At 41.8% G+C, this 18,608-nt stretch overlaps 1 protein-coding gene across 5 annotated transcripts in view; it reads left to right on the forward strand.

Annotated features, from left to right (window-relative positions):
* The window catches only part of EXD2 (exonuclease 3'-5' domain containing 2), a 98,004-nt gene that overhangs the window by 50,954 nt on the left and 28,442 nt on the right, over nt 1–18,608 (forward strand). For 3 of the 5 annotated variants that reach the window (XM_036844409.1, XM_036844404.1, XM_036844405.1), the window contains exons 2-3: nt 7,215–7,363; nt 8,172–8,557. In XM_036844409.1, coding sequence (XP_036700304.1) covers nt 8,219–8,557 — 339 coding nt within the window. In that variant the 5' untranslated portion in view covers nt 7,215–7,363; nt 8,172–8,218. The remainder of the gene's footprint in view (nt 1–7,214; nt 7,364–8,171; nt 8,558–18,608) is intronic. The other 2 variants (XM_036844408.1, XM_036844406.1) reach the window with 1 other exon arrangement.

The following is an 18,608-nucleotide window of genomic DNA, read 5'->3' on the forward strand; positions in this document are numbered from 1 at the left end:
TACAAGGGTTCCTTTTTCTCCGCAACCTCGCTAGCATTTGTTATTTGTGGGTTTTTTTGATGATAGCCATTCTGACAGGTGTGAGAATGTGGTTTTGATTTGCACTTCCCTGATGATTAACGATGTTGAGCATCTTTTCACGTGCCTGCTGGCCATCTGCATTTGCTCTTTGGAAAAATAGCTATTCAGTTCTTCTGCCCACTTTTTAATTGGGTTGTTTGTTTTGTTTTGTTTTTTGATGTTGAGTTGTATGAGCTGTTTATATATATTGGATATTAATCCCTTATTGGTCATATCATTTGCAAATATTTTCTCCTATTCAGTAGATTGTCTTTTCATTTTGTCAGTGGTTTCCTTTGCTGTGCAAAAGCTTTTTTTTCTTTTGGCTGTGTTGGGCCTTTGTTGCTGCGCACGGGCTTTCTCTAGTTGCAGCGAGCGGGGGCTACTCTTTGTTGTGGTGCGTGGGCTTCTCATTGCAGTGGCTTCTCTTGTTGCAGGGCATGGGCTCTAGGCATGCGGGCTTCAGTAATTGCAGCACACGGGCTCGGTAGTTGGCAGCACAGGGGCTCTAGGTCACCTGGGCTTCAGTAGTTGTGGCGTGCGGGCTCAGTAGTTGTGGCTCACGGACTCTAGAGTGCAGGCTCAGTAGTTGTGGTGCATGGGCTTACTTGCTCCGCAGCATGTGGGATCTTCCTGGGACCAGGGATTGAACCTGTGTCTCCTGCATTGGCAGGCAGATTCTTAACCACTGCACCACCAGGGAAGTCCCTTTTTTTTCTTTTTTTAAAAAATTAAAAAATATATATTTTTAAATAAAAATTTTTTTCTTTCTTTTTTTTCTGTGCAAAAGCTTTTACATTTAACTAAATGCTATTTGTTTATTTCTTCTTTTATTTGCTTTAGGAGATGGATCCAAAAAAATATTGCAATTTATGTCAAAGAGTGTTCTGCTTATGTTTTCTTCCAGGAGTTTTATAGTACCCAGTCTTACATTTAGGTCTTTAATCCATTTTGAGTTTATTTTTGTATGTGGTATTAGAGAATGTTCTGATTTCATTCTTTTCCATGTAGCTGTCCAGTTTTCCCAGCACCACCTATTGAAGAGACTGTCTTTTCTCCATTGTATATTCTTGCCTCCTTTGTCATAGATTAGGTAATCAGAGGTGCATGGGTTTATCTCTGGACTTTCTGTCCTGTTCCATAGATCTATATTTCTGTTTTTTGTGCCAGTACCATACTGTTTTGATTACTCTAGCTTTGTAGTATAGTCTGAAGTCAGGGAGCCTGATTCCTCCAGCTCCATTTTTCTTTCTCAAGATTGCTTTGGCCAGTCAGGGTCTTTTGTGTTTACATACAAATTGTAAAATTTTTTGTTCTAATTCTGTGAAGAAATACCATTGGTATTTTGGTAGGGATTGCATTGAATCTGTAGATTGCCTTGGGTAGTAAGGTCATTTTCACATTAATTCTTCCAATCCAAGAACACTATGTATCTTTCCATATGTTTGTATCATCTTCAATTTCTTTCATCAGCATCTTATAGTTTTCCAAGTACAAGTCTTTTACCTCCTTAGGTAGGTTTATTCCTAGGGATTTTATTCTTTTTGATGTGATGGTAAATGGGATTGTTTCCTTAATTTCTCTTTCTGATAGTTTGTTGTCATTGTATAGAAATGCATCAGATTTCTGTATATTAATTTTGTATCCTGCAACTTTAGCCAGTTCATTGATCGGTTCTAGTAGTTTCCTGGTGGCATCTTTAGGATAGTATCATGTCATCTGCAAACAGTGACTGTTTTACTTCTTCCTTTCCAATCTGGATTCCTTTTATTTTTTTTTCTTCTCTGATTGCTGTGGCTAGGACTTCCAAAACTATGTTGAATAAAAGTGGTGAGAATGGGCATCTTTGTCTTGTTCCTGATCTTAGAGGAAATGCTTTCGGCCTCCACCATTGAGTATGATGTTAGCTGTAGGTTTGTCATTTATGGCCTTTATTATGTTGAGGCATGTTCCATCTATTTCTTTGTATGTTTTTAAAGAATGTGTATTCTCAAAATGCTGGGTGAAGAATTCTATACATGTTCCTTAGAAAATGCTAATTAATGATGTTGGAGACATGCCTGCAATAACTGGTGATTCTTGGATGTCTTTTCATATTTAAGAGTGCTGTAGGCTGAATGTTTTGTGTCCCCTCAAAATTCATATGTTGAAAACTAACCCCATTTGGGGGGACTTTGAGAAGTGATTAGATCATGAGGGTGGAGCCCTCATGAGTGGGATTAGTGCCACTCCCTTCTGGCCTGCAGAGTTTCTGCAGAAATTAAGCTGATAGCCTTGTATATTATTTGTTGCTTTTCCGTTGCTGCTTTTAATACTATCTTTTGTTTTTGTCATTTTGATTACAGTGTGTCTTGGTGTGTTCCTCTTTGGGTTAATCCTGTATGGGACTCTGTGCTTCCTGGACTTATATGTCTGTTTCCTTTCCCAGGTTAGGAAAGTTTTCAGCTATTACGTCTTCAAATATTTTCTCAGGCTCTTTCTCTTTCTCTTATTCTTCTGGGACCCCTATAATATGAATATTAGTGGGCTCGATGTTATCCCAGAAGTCTCTTAAACAGTTCTCATTTCTTTTCATTCTTTTTTTTTCTGTTCAGTGGCAGTGATTTCCACTACTTTGTCCTCCAGGTCACTGATCCATTCCTCTGTATCATTTGGCCTACTATTGATTCCTTCTAGTGTATTTTTCATTTCAGTTATTGTATTCTTCATCTCTGTTTGGTTGTTCTTTATAATTTCTAATTCTCAGTTAAAAACTTCTAACTTCTCACTTTGTGCATCCATTTTCCTCCTGAGTTCTTTGATCACCTTTGCAATCATTACTCTGAACTCTTTCTCAGGTAGATAGCCTATCTTCACTTCGCTTAGTTCTTCTTCTGGGGTTTTGTCTTGTTCCTTCATCTGGAACATGTTCCTCTGCTGCCTCATTTTGTCTAAGTTGCTATTTTTATTTATTTATTTTTATTTATTTATTTTTTTAATGTATTTTTTTAAACGCATTGTTTACTTTGTTTATTTATTTATTTATTTTTGGCTGTGTTGGGTCTTCGTCTCTGTGCGAGGGCTTTCTCTAGTTGTGGCAAGCGGGGGCCACTCTTCATCGCGGTGCGCGGGCCTCTCACTATCGCGGCCTCTCTTGTTGCGGAGCACAGGCTCCAGACGCACAGGCTCAGTAATTGTGGCTCACGGGCCTAGCTGCTCCGTGGCATGTGGGATCTTCCCAGACCAGGGCTTGAACCCATGTGCCCTGCATTGGCAGGCAGACTCTCAACCACTGCGCCACCAGGGAAGCCCGCTATTTTTATTTTTATGTATGTGGTAGATTAGTTACATTTCTTGACCTTGAAGAAGTGTCCTTCTGTAGGAGATGTCCTGTGTGTTCCAGCAGTGCGCTTCTGTCTCATCACCCAAGCTATATGCTCTAGGGGTTCCCCTTAAGAGGGCTGGGTGGGTCCTTCTGTTGTGGTGGGCTGACTGTGTGGGGGTCTGGTAGGCCTGGTTGGTCCCTAGTCTGGTTGGTTGCCAGGTCCTGCCTTATATGGATGCTGCTGGGTGCTGTTAAGAGGGCCTGGTAACAAGGCGACTGGCTTCAGAACCCTAGGGAGTCCTGGGGCTAGTGCTGGCTCACTGGTGGGTAGAGTCAGGGTCCGGAGGACTCCAGGGCTGTTGCCTGCCCCCTGGAGAGTGAAGCCAGGCCCTGAGGTTACTGTTGGACTACTGGCAGGCAGAGTCAGTTCCTGGAGTCTGGCTGCAGGGTCCAGGGATCCCAGAGCTTGTTTTAGATCATTGGTTGTGGGGGAGGTGGCGATTTCTGACACAGTTGGTATGGGTTCTGGGGTGTCCTGAAGCTTGTGTTGGCCTGCTAGTGCACAGGGCCAGGGCCCAGCTGGTCCCAGGGTAGGGTGTAGCCTGCTGTGGACAGGCTAGGTCCACAGGCTGTGGGATTGTGGTTTTCTTGTGTCTGGTGTCTGTCCCCTGGTGGCTGAGGCTGGTCTAGAGGCTAGTGCAGGCTTCCTGGAGGGCAGGGCCAATGTCTGCCCACTGGTGGGTGGAGCTGGGTCTTGGCCCTCTGGTGGGCAAGGCCCTGTCTAGAGGAGTGTCTAGAGGAGGCTGTGGGCTCAGGAAGACTTTAGGAAGCCTGTCTGCTTATGGGTGGGGCTGTGTCCCCACTCAGTTAGTTGTTTGGCCTGTGGCATCCCAGCACTGGTGTCTACAGACTATTGGATGGGGCTAGGTCTTGGCTCTAATGAGCTAGAGGGAGGAGCCCAAGATCACGCCCACCAGCACTGGCTTCCAAATATGACTGAGCTGCCAAATTTAGCTGTTGTCAGCTACAGCCGGCTCCCCACCTCTCCAAGGCCAGCAGGTAGGTTTGACTCAGACTCCTATCAAGTTACTGCTTTTGCCCTGAGTCCCGGTGCATGTAAGATCTTGTGTGTGCCCTTTAAGAGTGAAGTTGTATTTCCCACAGTCCTTCCTGAAATTAAGCCCGGCTGGCCTTCAAAGCCAAATGATCTGGGGGCTAGTCTTCCTGGTGCAGGACCCCCAGGCTGGGGAGCCTAACGTGGGGCTCAGAACTCTCATTTCTGTGGGAGAACTTCTGCACTATAACTTTTTTTTTTTTTGACCATGTGGCTTGTAGAATCTTAGTTCTGTGACCAGGGATCGAACCCACACCCTTATCAGTGAAAGCATGGAGTCTAACCACTGGACCACCAGGGAATTCCCACGTCTGCACTATAATTATTCTCCAGTTTGTGTGTTTCCCACCTGGGAGTGTGGGACTTGATTATATCATGTCCCCTCCTACTCATCTTGCGGTTCCTTCTTTGTGTCTTTAGTTGTAGACGATCTTTTCTGGGATGTTTTGGTCTTTTTCATAGATGGTTGTTCTGCAGATAGTTGTGGTTTTGGTGTGCTTGTGAGAGGAAGTGAGCTCAGGGTCTTTATACTCCACCACCTTGGCCAATCTTCAAGGGACTGTGTTCATATTCTCAGCCTTGGGCAGGTGGCTTGCCTGGGCCATAGTAGGTGAACACTTACAGGTTCTTGTTCATGGACAAGGCAACACTCTCCTGCATCTCCACTGTGCCCTGGGCCTGTGGCCTAGACTTCTGTCCCTGGGCTGGTGATATTCTCTAGCACTGGGGCTGGTATGAGTTCTGGTCTCTGCCCAGCTTTATCTCCTACCCACTGTGGGTTCCCTTCTTCCATTTCTGACACTTGATGATTTCCCTTCTTTTTAACTGTGTATTAAACTTTTATTATCTTTTTTTTTAATATTTGTTTATTTATTTATTTATTTGGTTGTGCTTGGTCTTAGTTGCGTCATGTGGGCCCTTTAGTTGTGGCAGGCGGGCTCCTTACTTGCAGCTTGCCGGCTCCTTAGTTGTGGCATGCATGTGGAATCTAGTTCCCTGACCAGGGATCGAACCTGGGCCCCCTGCATTGGGAGCACGGAGTCTTAACCACTGTGCCACCAGGGAAGCCCCTTATTATCTTTTCAATGTTTTCTCCAACATTTGTATTGTTTAGAGTGAGAAAGGGAAGGGTTTTTATGTCTTCTCAGAGTAATTTTAACTAGAAATCTTTCTATGCAAGTTCTTTAATCTTATTAAGTCCCAGTTTCCTCTTCAATAAAAGTGCTGGAGAAAGTACATATGAATACTTAAGCATAGTTTCTGCAAAAAAGTAAATATTTTAAAAACAGCATAGCCATTTTATTGTTTTCATTAGTACTGTAATAATTGTTGTGATTCCATTTTTCCTCTCCATTGCTGAATATCTCTGTAGGCATGATTATAGCCCAGGGTTGTTGTAAATATTAAATTATTTTTAAAAATTTGTTGTTGATGCTTTTAAAAACTGTTAAAAATAGTACACATTGGGAGTTCCCTGATAGTCTAGTGGTTAGGATCCCGGGCTTTCACCACTGTGGCCCGGGTTCAATCCCTGGTCAGGGAACTAAGATCCCACATGCCCCACAGCATGTCCAAAAAGAAAAAAAAAAAAAGGAATTCCCATTGAATGGGAAACCCTCAGCCATAGAGAAGTGTAGGCAGGCTCTAATAGGTCACTGTGTCTTTGGGCAGTATATATTTTAGGTCAGAGCCTACAGATGGGTAACCCACAGCCCAAAATGTTTTTATTTGGCTGGCACAATGTTTCAAAAACTCTAAATTTGTTGCTAACACTTAAAAATGGTGATATTTCACATAAAATTCAGATATCTAACTTTTCTTGAGTAATCAGGATAATCAGGATAATCTGACCACACTGGGCTTTCTTCACAAACAGTATCAACAGCTTGTGCTGAATGGTTGCTCTGACATGTTTTCTCTCCATTATTGAGGCCAAAGGCCACTTACCATTTATTGTTACACATTTACTGTCATTTTTTAAAATAGTACAGAAATAGTTGTATATGCCTATTTTTCTGTCAAAAATAGGAAAACAAGAGATAGATGGAGAAAAACCACATTGTAAGCATTGATGAAAAAATTAATCAGTTGGTCTAAGAAAGAAATGGAAGATTTTATTCGAGCCAAATTTGAGGATTATAACCCAGGAAGAGCATCTCAGAAAGCTCTGAGACCTGTTCCACCCCTTAGAAGTCAAGGCGCAGTTATGTAAGTTTTTTGAGACAGAGGCTGTACATCAAATGCTGTATTATTGGCAGTTTACATAATCCAGATCTAAGTGCCATGTGACCCCTTATGAGATCAAGAAGGAATGGCATCTTTCCTTACACAACAAGGAGTTGTCTTATTGATGCTAGAATATTGCTCTTTATGGTTGAGCAGGTATTTCTGTCGGTGGGGAAGGTTAGGTTAATGCATAGTGTAGATACACAGTGCACAGTGGGAGGAGAGAGGAGTCCAAAGGACAGAAAAAATTTTTTTGTTTAAATTTTTCTTGTCTTGCCATAAAATATGAATTTTATTTCACGTACAAAAAATGGAAAAGAGGCTATTTTGTGATAGAAAGGAAGACAGTTGCTACATATTTAATAGGATGTCTGTGTCAGTTTTCTCTTGCACTTTGCTTGCTTCACTTATTTATGTTATCCTGTTTGGACCCTGTGGACATTTCAATTTGCAACCTCCTCCTGAACATCCTGGATTTCTAAGTGCTGTTCTTTTCTTTTTCTTTTCTAGTCCTGTCTTCCCTTTTGTACTGCCCTAGCTTACCCTCAATAACTGAGTGTGTTTCCACGGAGAACTACCGAGACGTCTAGAGCAACGGAAAATCCATGTGTACTCAAGCCTGTTTGCTCCATCCCTCACCAGCCACGCCTCCTAGAAAAGTAAAAGTCCCCCTACCACTTGCTGATGATTAGATTTTTTAAAATTTTTATTTCTTTCTTTTTGGCTGCGTTGGGTCTTCATTGCTGTTCACGGGCTTTCTCTAGTTGTGGCGAGCAGGGGCTACTCTTCGTTGCGGTGCGAGGGCTTCTCACTGTGGTGGCTTCTCTTTGTTGCAGAGCACGGGCTGTAGGTTCGCAGGCTCGGTAGTTGTGGCTCGTGGGCTCAGTAGTTGTGGCGTGCGGGCTCCAGAGAGCAGGCTCAGTAGTTGTGGCGCATGGGCCCAGTTGCTCCGCGGCATGTGGGATCTTACCGGGCCAGGGCTCGAACCCATGTCCCTGCATTGGCAGGCAGACTCTTAACCACTGCACCACCAGGGAAGCCCTAGATTTTTTTTAAATTGCAAAGCAGACGTTTCCGTTCAACTCTTAGAGATTGAAGGTTCAAACACAAACACCCTGAGGAAGATCCATTAACTAAAATTTACTCACAGTAAATCAGCAAGTGGAAGTAAGAGTCTAGTTTATTCTGTTTTGATTGATGTGATTTTATAGGATTAAGAGAGCCCTGGGCAACTGGTAGAGGGCAGGGGGTCTTTCTTGGATGGAGACAGAGGTGGAGTACAGGACATACAAAAGGGGGAAAAAATTTAAAATATCACTGTTTCATGTGGAAATTTGTTGCAATTTTTTTAGTTTGTGAGCACATGGATTGTGAATGCAACATTTTTTGCGGGGTGGTGGTGGGGGACTTGTGTCCGTGGAGCTTTAAATTCTGTATGTGAATATATTGTTGCCATTTGTTTTGCAGATTGTGGGATTAGCGATATGCTTTCCTAAACAACAGAAAAGTTGAAGATGTCTAAACACTTAGTGGCTTGGACAGTGACCACCGTTCTTGGTATGGCTGTCGGGGGGTTTGTCCTGTGGAAAGGCATCCAGCGCCGGAGGAGTAAAGCAAGTCATGTAACCCAGAAGCAGCTGCCACAGCAGCAGCAGAAAGTGCCAGGCAGGAGAGAGCGGCCCGCTCCAGTAGAGGACCAGCCGCATTCCAGTGCCCCCAGAGCCTCGTGGGAAGAGAGGATCCTTGGAGCAAAGGTGGTGACTGTGTCTCAGGAGGCGGAGTGGGATCAAATTGAGCCCTTGCTTAGGAGTGAGTTAGAAGATTTTCCAGTGCTTGGAATCGACTGTGAGTGGGTAAGTTAAAAAGCAAAAACGTAACGTATCTTTTCTGCTTTTCCAGCTAGGGACCTTGAATAGTCAAATAGAGGATAAGATTAAAGGAGAATTAGCTTGTTCTCAATTTATTTGTAAATAGATTTTAGCAGAAGGAGAAGCGGCTTCTCTTCTCAGGATAGGGGAGTGCTTATAATCATGGATTCTGGAGTCTGAGCTACATGAGTCCATTTTCACCACTTATTCTGTGAACTTGAACAGTACTTAACCTCTTTGAGCCTCAGTGTACTTATCTGTAGCAGGGGTGTAATGGTAACTACCGCCCAGGGCTTTTTTAAGGATTCAAATAGATAATCCCTATATAGGCTTCAGCACAATTTTAACAGAGAGTAATTGCTCATTAAATATTAGCTACTGTTAATATTTTTAGTAGTATTTTCATAGGATGCCATGGAGAAGATAGTTAAGGAGGTCTAGTTAAATGTGTTTATTACACAAATTGGGATTTAAAAAGATAATAGTTTAAATGCTAGACACTATTTACTCTAAGCCAGGTATTATGTTGTTTTTTCTTTCATTATCTCATTTAATTTTGACAATAATCCTTTGTAGGAAGATACTGTTATTATTTCTTTACAGATAGGAAGTGTTAAAAGGTTTAGTTACTTGCCCAAGGCTATGAAGCTAGTAACCAGCATTTGAGCTGGTCTTCCTTAACCATGGGTTAATTTTTCTAATAGCTATTACTTTGGGGGAGTTGTTACATAGTTGTGACGAGGATAATATGGTACACCTACTCTTCTGTCATTCTGATTCACAGAGTGAACTTTAATCTCCTTGCAACAGAAGATACTACAAAATATAAATAAGTCACAGTAATCATCTCTTATTAATTCAGCATAATACCTTGCCAAAATTCTGTGATCTATGTCTTCTGGGTATCTGGAATACAGTCAAGAGCCAGGAAATGTAATCGAAAGAGGCCCTAAGCAGAATTGCTGCCACAAAATCAGATCACAGGTTGGTAGGAGGAGCTAAAGATGCCAGTACAATGATGACCAAGAAGAGAACACCTGACAGTGTGGGAAAAGTTTAGTAGTCACATAAGGCCTTACGGAGCTACTGAGGGTATTTCTTTTTTTTCTTTTTTGACCGTGCACTGCACGGCTTGCGGGATCTTAGTTCTCTGACCAGGGATTGAACCTGCGCCCTCTGCTTGAAAGTGTGGAGTCTTAGCCACTGGACCGCCAGGGAGTTCTCGAGGGTATTTCTTTATATCAGCAATAGCAGTAGTAGTTTATACCAATGACCTTGGGCCATCAGGAAAGGATTGGGCACCTTTTGTTTATTGTGTATAAGAATTATATCATTTTAGAAATAAACATATTTCTATATCATTTTAGACATATTTACACCAACAACCATAAAAGAAAACATTAGTAAACAGTGAGCTTTAGTAGATTAGGAAAACTCACATTTGCCCAACACCTTGATTATCCTACCAAGTGAAGTATAACTGCAGCAACAACGGGGTAGTCTGAAGTGAATAGTAATGCAATCGATTTAATAATATGTTTAATTGCTGTAGCAGAGTAAGTTAAAGTGGCAAATAATCCAAAACCCAGCTCCTTATGGCTTTGGAATATATTGAACTTCTTCTGATGCCACATTCCCTTCAGGTGTGATTGCATTTCTCTGATTGCTGCCACAGAAGAACTTTCATCCATCCTCCTTCTTTTCATTCTTCCATTTCTGATTCGTTTTCTCTTTCATTCACTTTTGTGTAAGTATTTGCTTAGTTATTGTTTTTGTTCTTGTTTTACACAGTCAGTATTTGTTTCAATTTACCAAAGTGTTTACCTTTTTCTTTGCTCATCTTTCCTTATATCTCAGAACTTTCTGGCATCATTCTCTTTAAGGTTGTCCTTTAGAAGTTCATTTCTTGAGGGGTCATTGATAGTAAACGTAATTATTACTGTTTTGAAAGTGTCCTTATTTTGCTTTTGATCTTTGAAGATATTTTCACTGGATATGAAATTCTAGTTTAGCAGCTTATCATTTTCAAGATCGCATTCCACTTTCTTCTGGCTTCCTTTGTTGCTGTTGAAAATAACTGTGAGTGTAAATGTTGATTCTTTATAGGTAATCTAATTTTTGGTAGCTCCTTTTAAGATCTTTTTGAGTTGCTGGTTCTGAAGATTCGCTCTCATGAGACTAGTGTTTTTCTCTTTCTGTATTTCCTGCTTGGGATTCAGAGAGATATCCTGGATGTAAGGATTGGTATCATATATCAATTTTTAAATTCTCTTTGAAGATTGCCTTTACCCTGTTTTTTCTTCTCCTCCTCTTCCTCCTCCTCCTCCTCCTCTTCTTCCTACCCCTCCTCTTTCACCTTCTTCTTCTTCCTTTTTTTTTTTCCTTCTTCTTTCTTGCTAGAATTAGATCAGCTATATTCTGAACTTTTTCTGCTCTCCTACATGTCTGGTAATCTCTTTTATATTTAACATATCTTAGTCTCTCTGGATTCATTCTGCACAATTTCTTCAGGTCTCTTTTATAGTTCCCTTTTTCTTTCTTTAGTTTTGTGTAATCTGCTATTTAACTTACCCCTTGAGTCTTTTTTTTTTTAACCATTTTTATTGTGAAATAAATCACATCAAGAAAAGTGCCTGGGGCTTCCCTCGTGGTGCAGTGGTTGAGAGTCTGCCTGCTAATGCAGGGGACACAGGTTCGGGCCCTGGTCTGGGAAGATCCCACATGCCGCGGAGCGGCTGGGCCCGTGAGCCACAATTACTGAGCCCGCGCGTCTGGAGCCTGTGCTCCGCAACAGGAGAGGCCGCGATAGTGAGAGGCCCGCGCACCGCGATGAAGAGTGGCCCCCACTTGCCGCGACTGGAGAGAGCCCTCGCACAGAAACGAAGACCCAACACAGCCAAAAATAAATAAATAAATAAATAAATAAATAAATAAGTTTAAAAAAAAAAAAAAAGAAAAAAAAGTGCCTGAAACAAAAACAAAGAGCTAAATGATTTCACTAAAGAGAACAGCTGTGTAACTGGAAACTAGGTCAAGAAACAGAATTTGCTAGTACCCCAGAAGCTCCCCTTGTGACCCCTAGTAATCACTGTCCTCCCACCAAGGGTTACTATTATCCTGATTTTATGGTATTTACTGTCGTGTTTTTCTTTATACTTTTACTACTTAAACATGCATGCCTAGGCACAATAATTGAGTTTTGTCTGTCTTTTAAATTGAACGTAAATGAAACTATCAAGTGTGTATTTTGTGTCTGGCTTCTTTTGTTCAACATTATGTTTGTGAGATTTACCCATGTTGTGTGTGACTGTGATTCATTGCCATATGTCCATTGTGTAAATATATCATGATTTATTCATCCATTCTAATATTGATGGACTTTTGGGTTGTGTACAGTTTGGGGCTCTTACAAAGAATGCTGCAGTGAACAAATGCACTTATTATTATTGGGCGTATGTATCTATGAGTGGAGTTCTAGGTCACAGAGTTTGTATATATATCTTTAACTTTTATAAATAATGCCAAATTGTTTTCCAAGGTGGTTTTAACTAGTTTACCCTCATCAGTAGTAATGAGTGTACCCATTGTTTCTAGCTGTTTTCAGAAGTGGTTCTACTAATTTAATCTCTCACCAAGACTGTATGAGAATTCCCTTTGTCTTATATCCTTGTCCACATTTGGTACTGTCAGATTTTAAAATTTTAGCCATCCTAATGGATGTGTAGTAATATTTCATTGTGGTTTTAATTTGCATGTCCCTGACCAGTACTGAGATTGAGCATCTTTCTATATTTTATTGATCATTTTGATATCTTCTTTTCTGGAGTACTTGTTCAAGTCTCTTGACTCTTTTTCTATCGAGTTGTCTTTTTCTTACTGATTTATAGTTCTTTATATATTTTGGTTATGGACCCTTTGTGAGTTAAATGTCTTCCTCCATTCTGTGGATTGCCTTTACATTCTTTTATTGTTAAAGCTTGATGATCAGAAGATCTGTATAGTGCTGTGTAACAAATCTTACCTTATCCCTAATCGTGAATATACTCTCCTATGTTATTTTCTTGGAGTTCTATGGGGTTTTTTTTTAATACATAAATTTACTTATTTTATTTATTTATTTTTGGCTGCGTTTGGTCTTTGTTCCTGCACGCAGGCTTTCTCTGATTGTGGCAAGTGGGGGCTACTCTTCGTTGCGGTGTGCGGGCTTGCAGTGGCTTCTCTTGTTGCAGAGCACGGGCTCTAGGCGTGCGGGCTTCAGTAGTTGTGGCACGCAGGCTCAGTAGTTGTGGCTCACGAGCTCTAGAGCACAGGCTCAGTATTTGTGGCGCATGGGCTTAGTTGCTCTGCGGCATATGGGATCTTCCCGGACCAGGGCTCGAACCCGTGTCACCTGCATTGGCAGGTGGATTCTTAACCACTGCACCAACAGGGAAACCCTAAATGTGTGACTCTGTTTCTGTTTTGTAATTTAGTTCATGTGTAGCCATTTTTAGATTCCACCTATAAGTGATAACTTATGATAAGTCTCTTTTTCTGTCTGACTTATGTCACTTAGAATGATTGTACCTAAGTCCACCCGAGTTGCTGCAACTGGCCTTATTTCATTGATTTCCTGGCTGAGTAATATTCCATCGTACATAAGTACCACATCTTCTTTATCCATTTTTTCCTTCCAAGCACATTTATGTTGTATCCAAGTCGAGGCTCTTGTAAACAGAGCAGCACTAAACGTTGGGATGCCTGTGTCCTGTGGATTTTTGGTTTTCCCAAGATATACGCCCATGAGTGGAAGTGCCGTATGCTCTGTAGCTCTGTTTTTTTTTTTTTTTTTTTTTTTTTTTTGGCTGCGCTAGGTCTTCGTTGCTGCCTACGGGCTTTCTCTAGTTGCGGCGAGTGGGGGCTACTCTTCGTTGCGGTGCGCAGGTTTCTCATAGCGGTGGCTTCTCATGTTGCAGAGCACGGGCTCTAGGCATGTGGGCTTCAGTAGTTGTGGCACGCAGGCTCAGTAGTTGTGGCGCACAGGCTTAGTTGCTCCGTGGCATGTGGGATCTTCCCGGACCAGGGCTCGAACCCATATCCCCTGCATTGGCAGGCGGATTCTTAACCACTGCACCACCAGGGAAGTCCCTGTAGCTCTGTTTTTAGATTTTTTATTAAACACAATACACTTCTCCAGAGTGGCCGTTGGCAATTTACATTCCCACCATCAGCATAACAGGGCTTCCCCTTCTCCACGCACTGTCCTGCATTTCTGGTTTTTACACTTTGTGAGGATGGCCCTTCTGACTGATGCGAAGTGATACCTCTTTGTAGTATTGATTTGCATTGTCTACCTGTTTGGTTGGCCAAAAAGGGCGTATGCGTTTTTCCTGAATATCAGGAAAAACGCATACGCCCTTTTTGGCCAACTGCATCACTGGCGAAGTTCAGCCACTTTTCATGTGCTTTAATGGCAGGTTCAATCTACCTCTTGAAATCCCTTTCCTGCAATTCTGCCTTGCTTACAAGTCCTTTTCGATGACTTACCTCAAGACATTTTTTGATGATAGGTATCATTTACAGCCCTGCAGGTTTGAATTGCAGTGCCCCTGAGCTCCATTTTTCAACTTGTTGTTTTGGGAACTGGCCACAAAACAGCAGGATTGCTTCAAGCCCTATTCTGGTTCCGGGGGCAAGCTGAGCCTTTGGTCAGTTCCTCTTCCTGATTGGAAATTAAAGTGGCATGTGCCTGTCCAAACAACTAGGGCTTGTCTCTCATTGGTTTGTCCCCTTCCGCTTCATCCTCCGGACAAATTCCAAACTGTGCGAAACAGGATGTTGAAGGTGCTGACTGCCCCAGGTGGGGAGATTGTTAGGAAAGAGGCTGGAGGGGGGAAGCCGACCACCAGGAGATGAGGAGATGAGGTGCCTTTTCCAAACTCTTCCCGATCAGCCGGTGTACCATCCTCTGGGTGTCCCATGCATGTTTTAGCTGTAGGAAGGGTCCCCAGCACCTGGAGATTTGGGACCCATGGAATGGGGACCAGGAAGTAGTACTCTAAAGGGGCTGCATTTGCTGGCCCATCCTCACCAAGCCTCTCAGCCCCACGAGTGTCCAGCCTTAGGTCCCATCCAGCCGTGGGTCTAGATGTGGTCTGTCCAGGTTGCATCACAGCCCCGAACGAATTCTGTAATAATTTCTCTCTGTGTCTTTTTTTGGAATTTATTTTTATAATGGTATATATCTGATTTTCAGTGCTGTGTTTCTTGCTGCTGTACCTCCATTTGATTCACTTACAGAGAGACATCAATAAATTCTTTTTCAGATTCTTACCAGTCTTTTTGTTTTTTTGTTTTTTTTGGCTGTGTTGGGTCTTTGTTGCTGCGCACAGACTTTCTCTAGTTGCGGGGAGCGGGGGCTACTCTTCATTATGGTGCGTGGGCTTCTCACTGCGGTGGCTTCTCTTGTTGCGGAGCACGGGCTCTAGGTGTGCGGGCTTCAGTAGTTGTGGCGCACGGGCTTAGTTGCTCCATGGCATGTGGGATCTTCCCGGACCAGGGCTCGAACCTGTGTCCCCTGCATTGGCAGGTGGAATCTTAACCACTGCGCCACCAGGGAAGCCCAAGTTTTGTGGTTTTAACATTGCATATTTAGATTTATAATCTATCTGGAATTGATTTTTTTGTGTGTGTGTGTATGATGTGAGGTAGGGTTGAGTTTCATTTTTTCCTCTTATGGATATCCAATTGTCCTAGCACCACTGATTGAAAAGATAAATCTCACTGCTGTGCAATGCCACTTTACTATAAAACAGGTATCTCTTTTTTTCATTTTCTTTTTTAAAATAAATTATTTATTTATTTATTTTTTTGTCTGCGTTGGGTTTTTGTTGCTGGGTGTGGGCTTTCTCTAGTTGTGGCGAGCTGGGGCTACTCTTCGTTGCGGTGCATGGGCTTCTCGTTGCAGTGGCTTCTCTGGTTGTGGAGCACAGGCTCTAGGCACGCGGGCTTCAGTAGTTGTGGCACGCGGGCTCACTAGTTGTGGCTCGTGGGCTCTAGAGTGCAGGCTCAGTAGTTGGGGTGCACGGGCTTTTAGTTGCTCTGCGGCATGTGGGATCTTCCCGGACCAGGACTCGAACCCGTGTGCCCTGCATTGGCAGGCGGATTCTTAACCACTGCGCCACCAGGGAAGTCCCAAAACAGGTATCTCTATAGGAATAGATCTATTTCTGGACACTTTAGTAGTCTATTTTTCTATTCTTCCACCAGTGATCACAAACTGTCTTAGTTACTGTTGCTTTATAATGACTGTTGATATCTGCCACAGCAAGACTTTCTATCTTGTTTTTTTCCCGGAGGGTCTTGGATAGTCTTGGTCCTTTGCATTTCCTTATACATTTTAGAATCAGCTTTTCAGGTTCTACCAAAAATAATTTCTTGATATTTTGATTAAGATTGCATTGGATCGGGCTTCCCTGGTGTCTCAGTGGTTGAGAATCTGCCTGCCAATGCAGGGGACACGGGTTCGAGCCCTGGTCTGGGAAGATCCCACATGCCACGGAGCAACTAGGCCCGTGAGCCACAGCTACTGAGCCTGCGCGTCTGGAGCCTGTGCTCCGCAACAAGAGAGGCCGCGACAGTGAGAGGCCCGCGCACTGCGATGAAGAGTGGCCCCCGCTCGCCACAACTAGAGAAAGCCCTCGCACAGAAACGAAGACCCAACACAGCCATAAATAAATAAATAAATAAAATTTAAAAAAAAAAAAAAAAAAAAAAAAAGATTGCATTGGATCAATAGATCAGTTTGTGGGGAATTGACTTCTTTCCAATATTGAGTTTTATAATCTAAGAATATTTATTTAGATCTTTAACTTCTCTTAATAATATATTTGTAGTTTTCTGTGATTTAAAAATATTCTGTTTTAAATGAAATCTTAAAAAATGATGTGGGGGCTTCCCTGGTGGCGCAGTGGTTGAGAATCTGCCTGCGAATGCAGGGGACACGGGTTCGAGCCCTGGTCTGGGAAGATCCCACATGCCGCAGAGCAACTGGGCCCGTGAGCCACAATTGCTGAGCCTGCGCGTCTGGAGCCTGTGCTCCGCAACAAGAGAGGCCGCGATAGTGAGAGGCCCGCGCACCGCGATGAAGAGTGGCCCCCACTTGCCACAACTAGAGAAAGCCCTCGCACAGAAACGAAGACCCAACACAGCCATAAATAAATAAATAAAAATAAAAAAAAAAAAGGGCTTTATTTAAAAAAAAAAAAAAAAAATGATGTGTGTCTTTCCTGGTGGTGCAGTGGTTAAAAATCCGCCTGCCAGTGCAGGGGACACGTGTTCGAGCCCTGGTCCGGGAAGATCCCACATGCCGTGGAGCAACTAAGCCCATGCGCCGCAAATACTGAAGGCTGCGCACCTGGTGCCCGTACCCCGCAACAAGAGAAGCCACCGCAATGAGACGCCTGCGCACCGCAACAAAGAGTAGCCCCCACTCACTACAACTAGGGAAAGCCCACACGCAGCAATGAAGACCCAACGCAGCCAAAAATAAATAAGTAAATAAATTAATTATTTTAAAAAGTTGTGTTTCTTTCTGGTATATAGAAATGTAACTTTATATGTATTTCTCTTTTACTGAGGAACTTACTAAACTCACTTATTAATTCTAATTACTTGTAGATTCTTTTGGGTTTGTATATAAACTATTATATTATCTGTGAAGTGACAATTTTTTTTCCAGTCCTTACACTTTGTATTTCTTTTCCTGCCTTGCTGAACTGGCGAGGATCTCAATATAGTGCTCAGTATGAGTGGTGACAGTAGGCATCCTTGACTTATTCTCTATCTCAGAATGACAGCTTTCAACATTTTCATATTGAGTACGATATCTTTAGTAGGTTTGTTTACAGATGAAATACATTCAATTCTATTCTTGGTTTCTTAAGAGTTTTTTTGTTTTGTTTTGTTTTGTTTTGGCTGCGCCACGCAGCTTATGGAATCTTAGTTCCCTGATCAGGCACTGAACCCGGGCTCTTGGCAGTGAAAGTGTGGAGTCCTAACCACTGGACCACCAGGGAATTCCCAAGAGTTTTTTTTTTTTTTTTAAAGAATGAGATATTGTCATTTGCAGCAGCAAGAATGGACCTAGAGAATATCATACCAAGTAAAGTAAGTCAGACAGAGAAGTACAAATATTAATAGGATATCACTTATATGTGGAATCTAAAAATGATAAATGAATCTATATACAAAACAGAAATAGACTCACAGACATAGAAAACAAACTTATGATTAACAAAGGGGAAAGGGGGTGGAGGAGGGATAAACTAGGAGTATGAGATTAACAGATATAAACTATTATACATAAAATAGATAAGCAACAAGGATTTATTGTATAGCACAGGGAACTAGATTTAATATCTTATAATAACCTATAATGGAAAATAATTTGAAATATATATATACATATATACATATATATATAAAACAATCACTTTGCTGTACACCTGAAACTAACACAATATTGTAAATCAATTATACTTCAATTTTAAAAAAGTTTTTTTTAAATTATGAATAGTTGTTGAATTTTATTAAGTGCCTTTTCTGAATTTCTTGAGATGAGTATGTAGTTTTTCTCCTTTATTCTGTTCTTGTGGTGAAAATACATTGATTTTTGAATTCCTGGAATAAATCCAACTTGGTCATGATGTCTTATTCTCCTTATACATTGCTAAATTCACTTTACTAGTGTTTTAAAAATAATCTATATTCATGAGTGATATTGGCTTATAATTTTCCTTTCTAGAAATGACCTTGTCAGATTTTGATTAAAATGTTATGCTGGCCTCATACAAGTTAGGGCTGTTCCTTGTTTTTGTGTTCTCTGGAAGAGTTTGTGTAAGATTGTCATTCTTTTTTCCTTAAATGTTTGATTAGAATCTACTGGTGAAGCCATCTGGAGTTTTCTTTTGAGGGAAGTTTTTGAATTATGAATACAATTTTTAAAATAGTGTTGGGGCTATTCATATTTTCTATTTCTTCATGTCTGTTTTGATAA

Source organism: Balaenoptera musculus, chromosome 2, assembly GCF_009873245.2.
Source record: "Balaenoptera musculus isolate JJ_BM4_2016_0621 chromosome 2, mBalMus1.pri.v3, whole genome shotgun sequence".
Classification (NCBI taxonomy): Eukaryota; Metazoa; Chordata; class Mammalia; order Artiodactyla; family Balaenopteridae; genus Balaenoptera; species Balaenoptera musculus.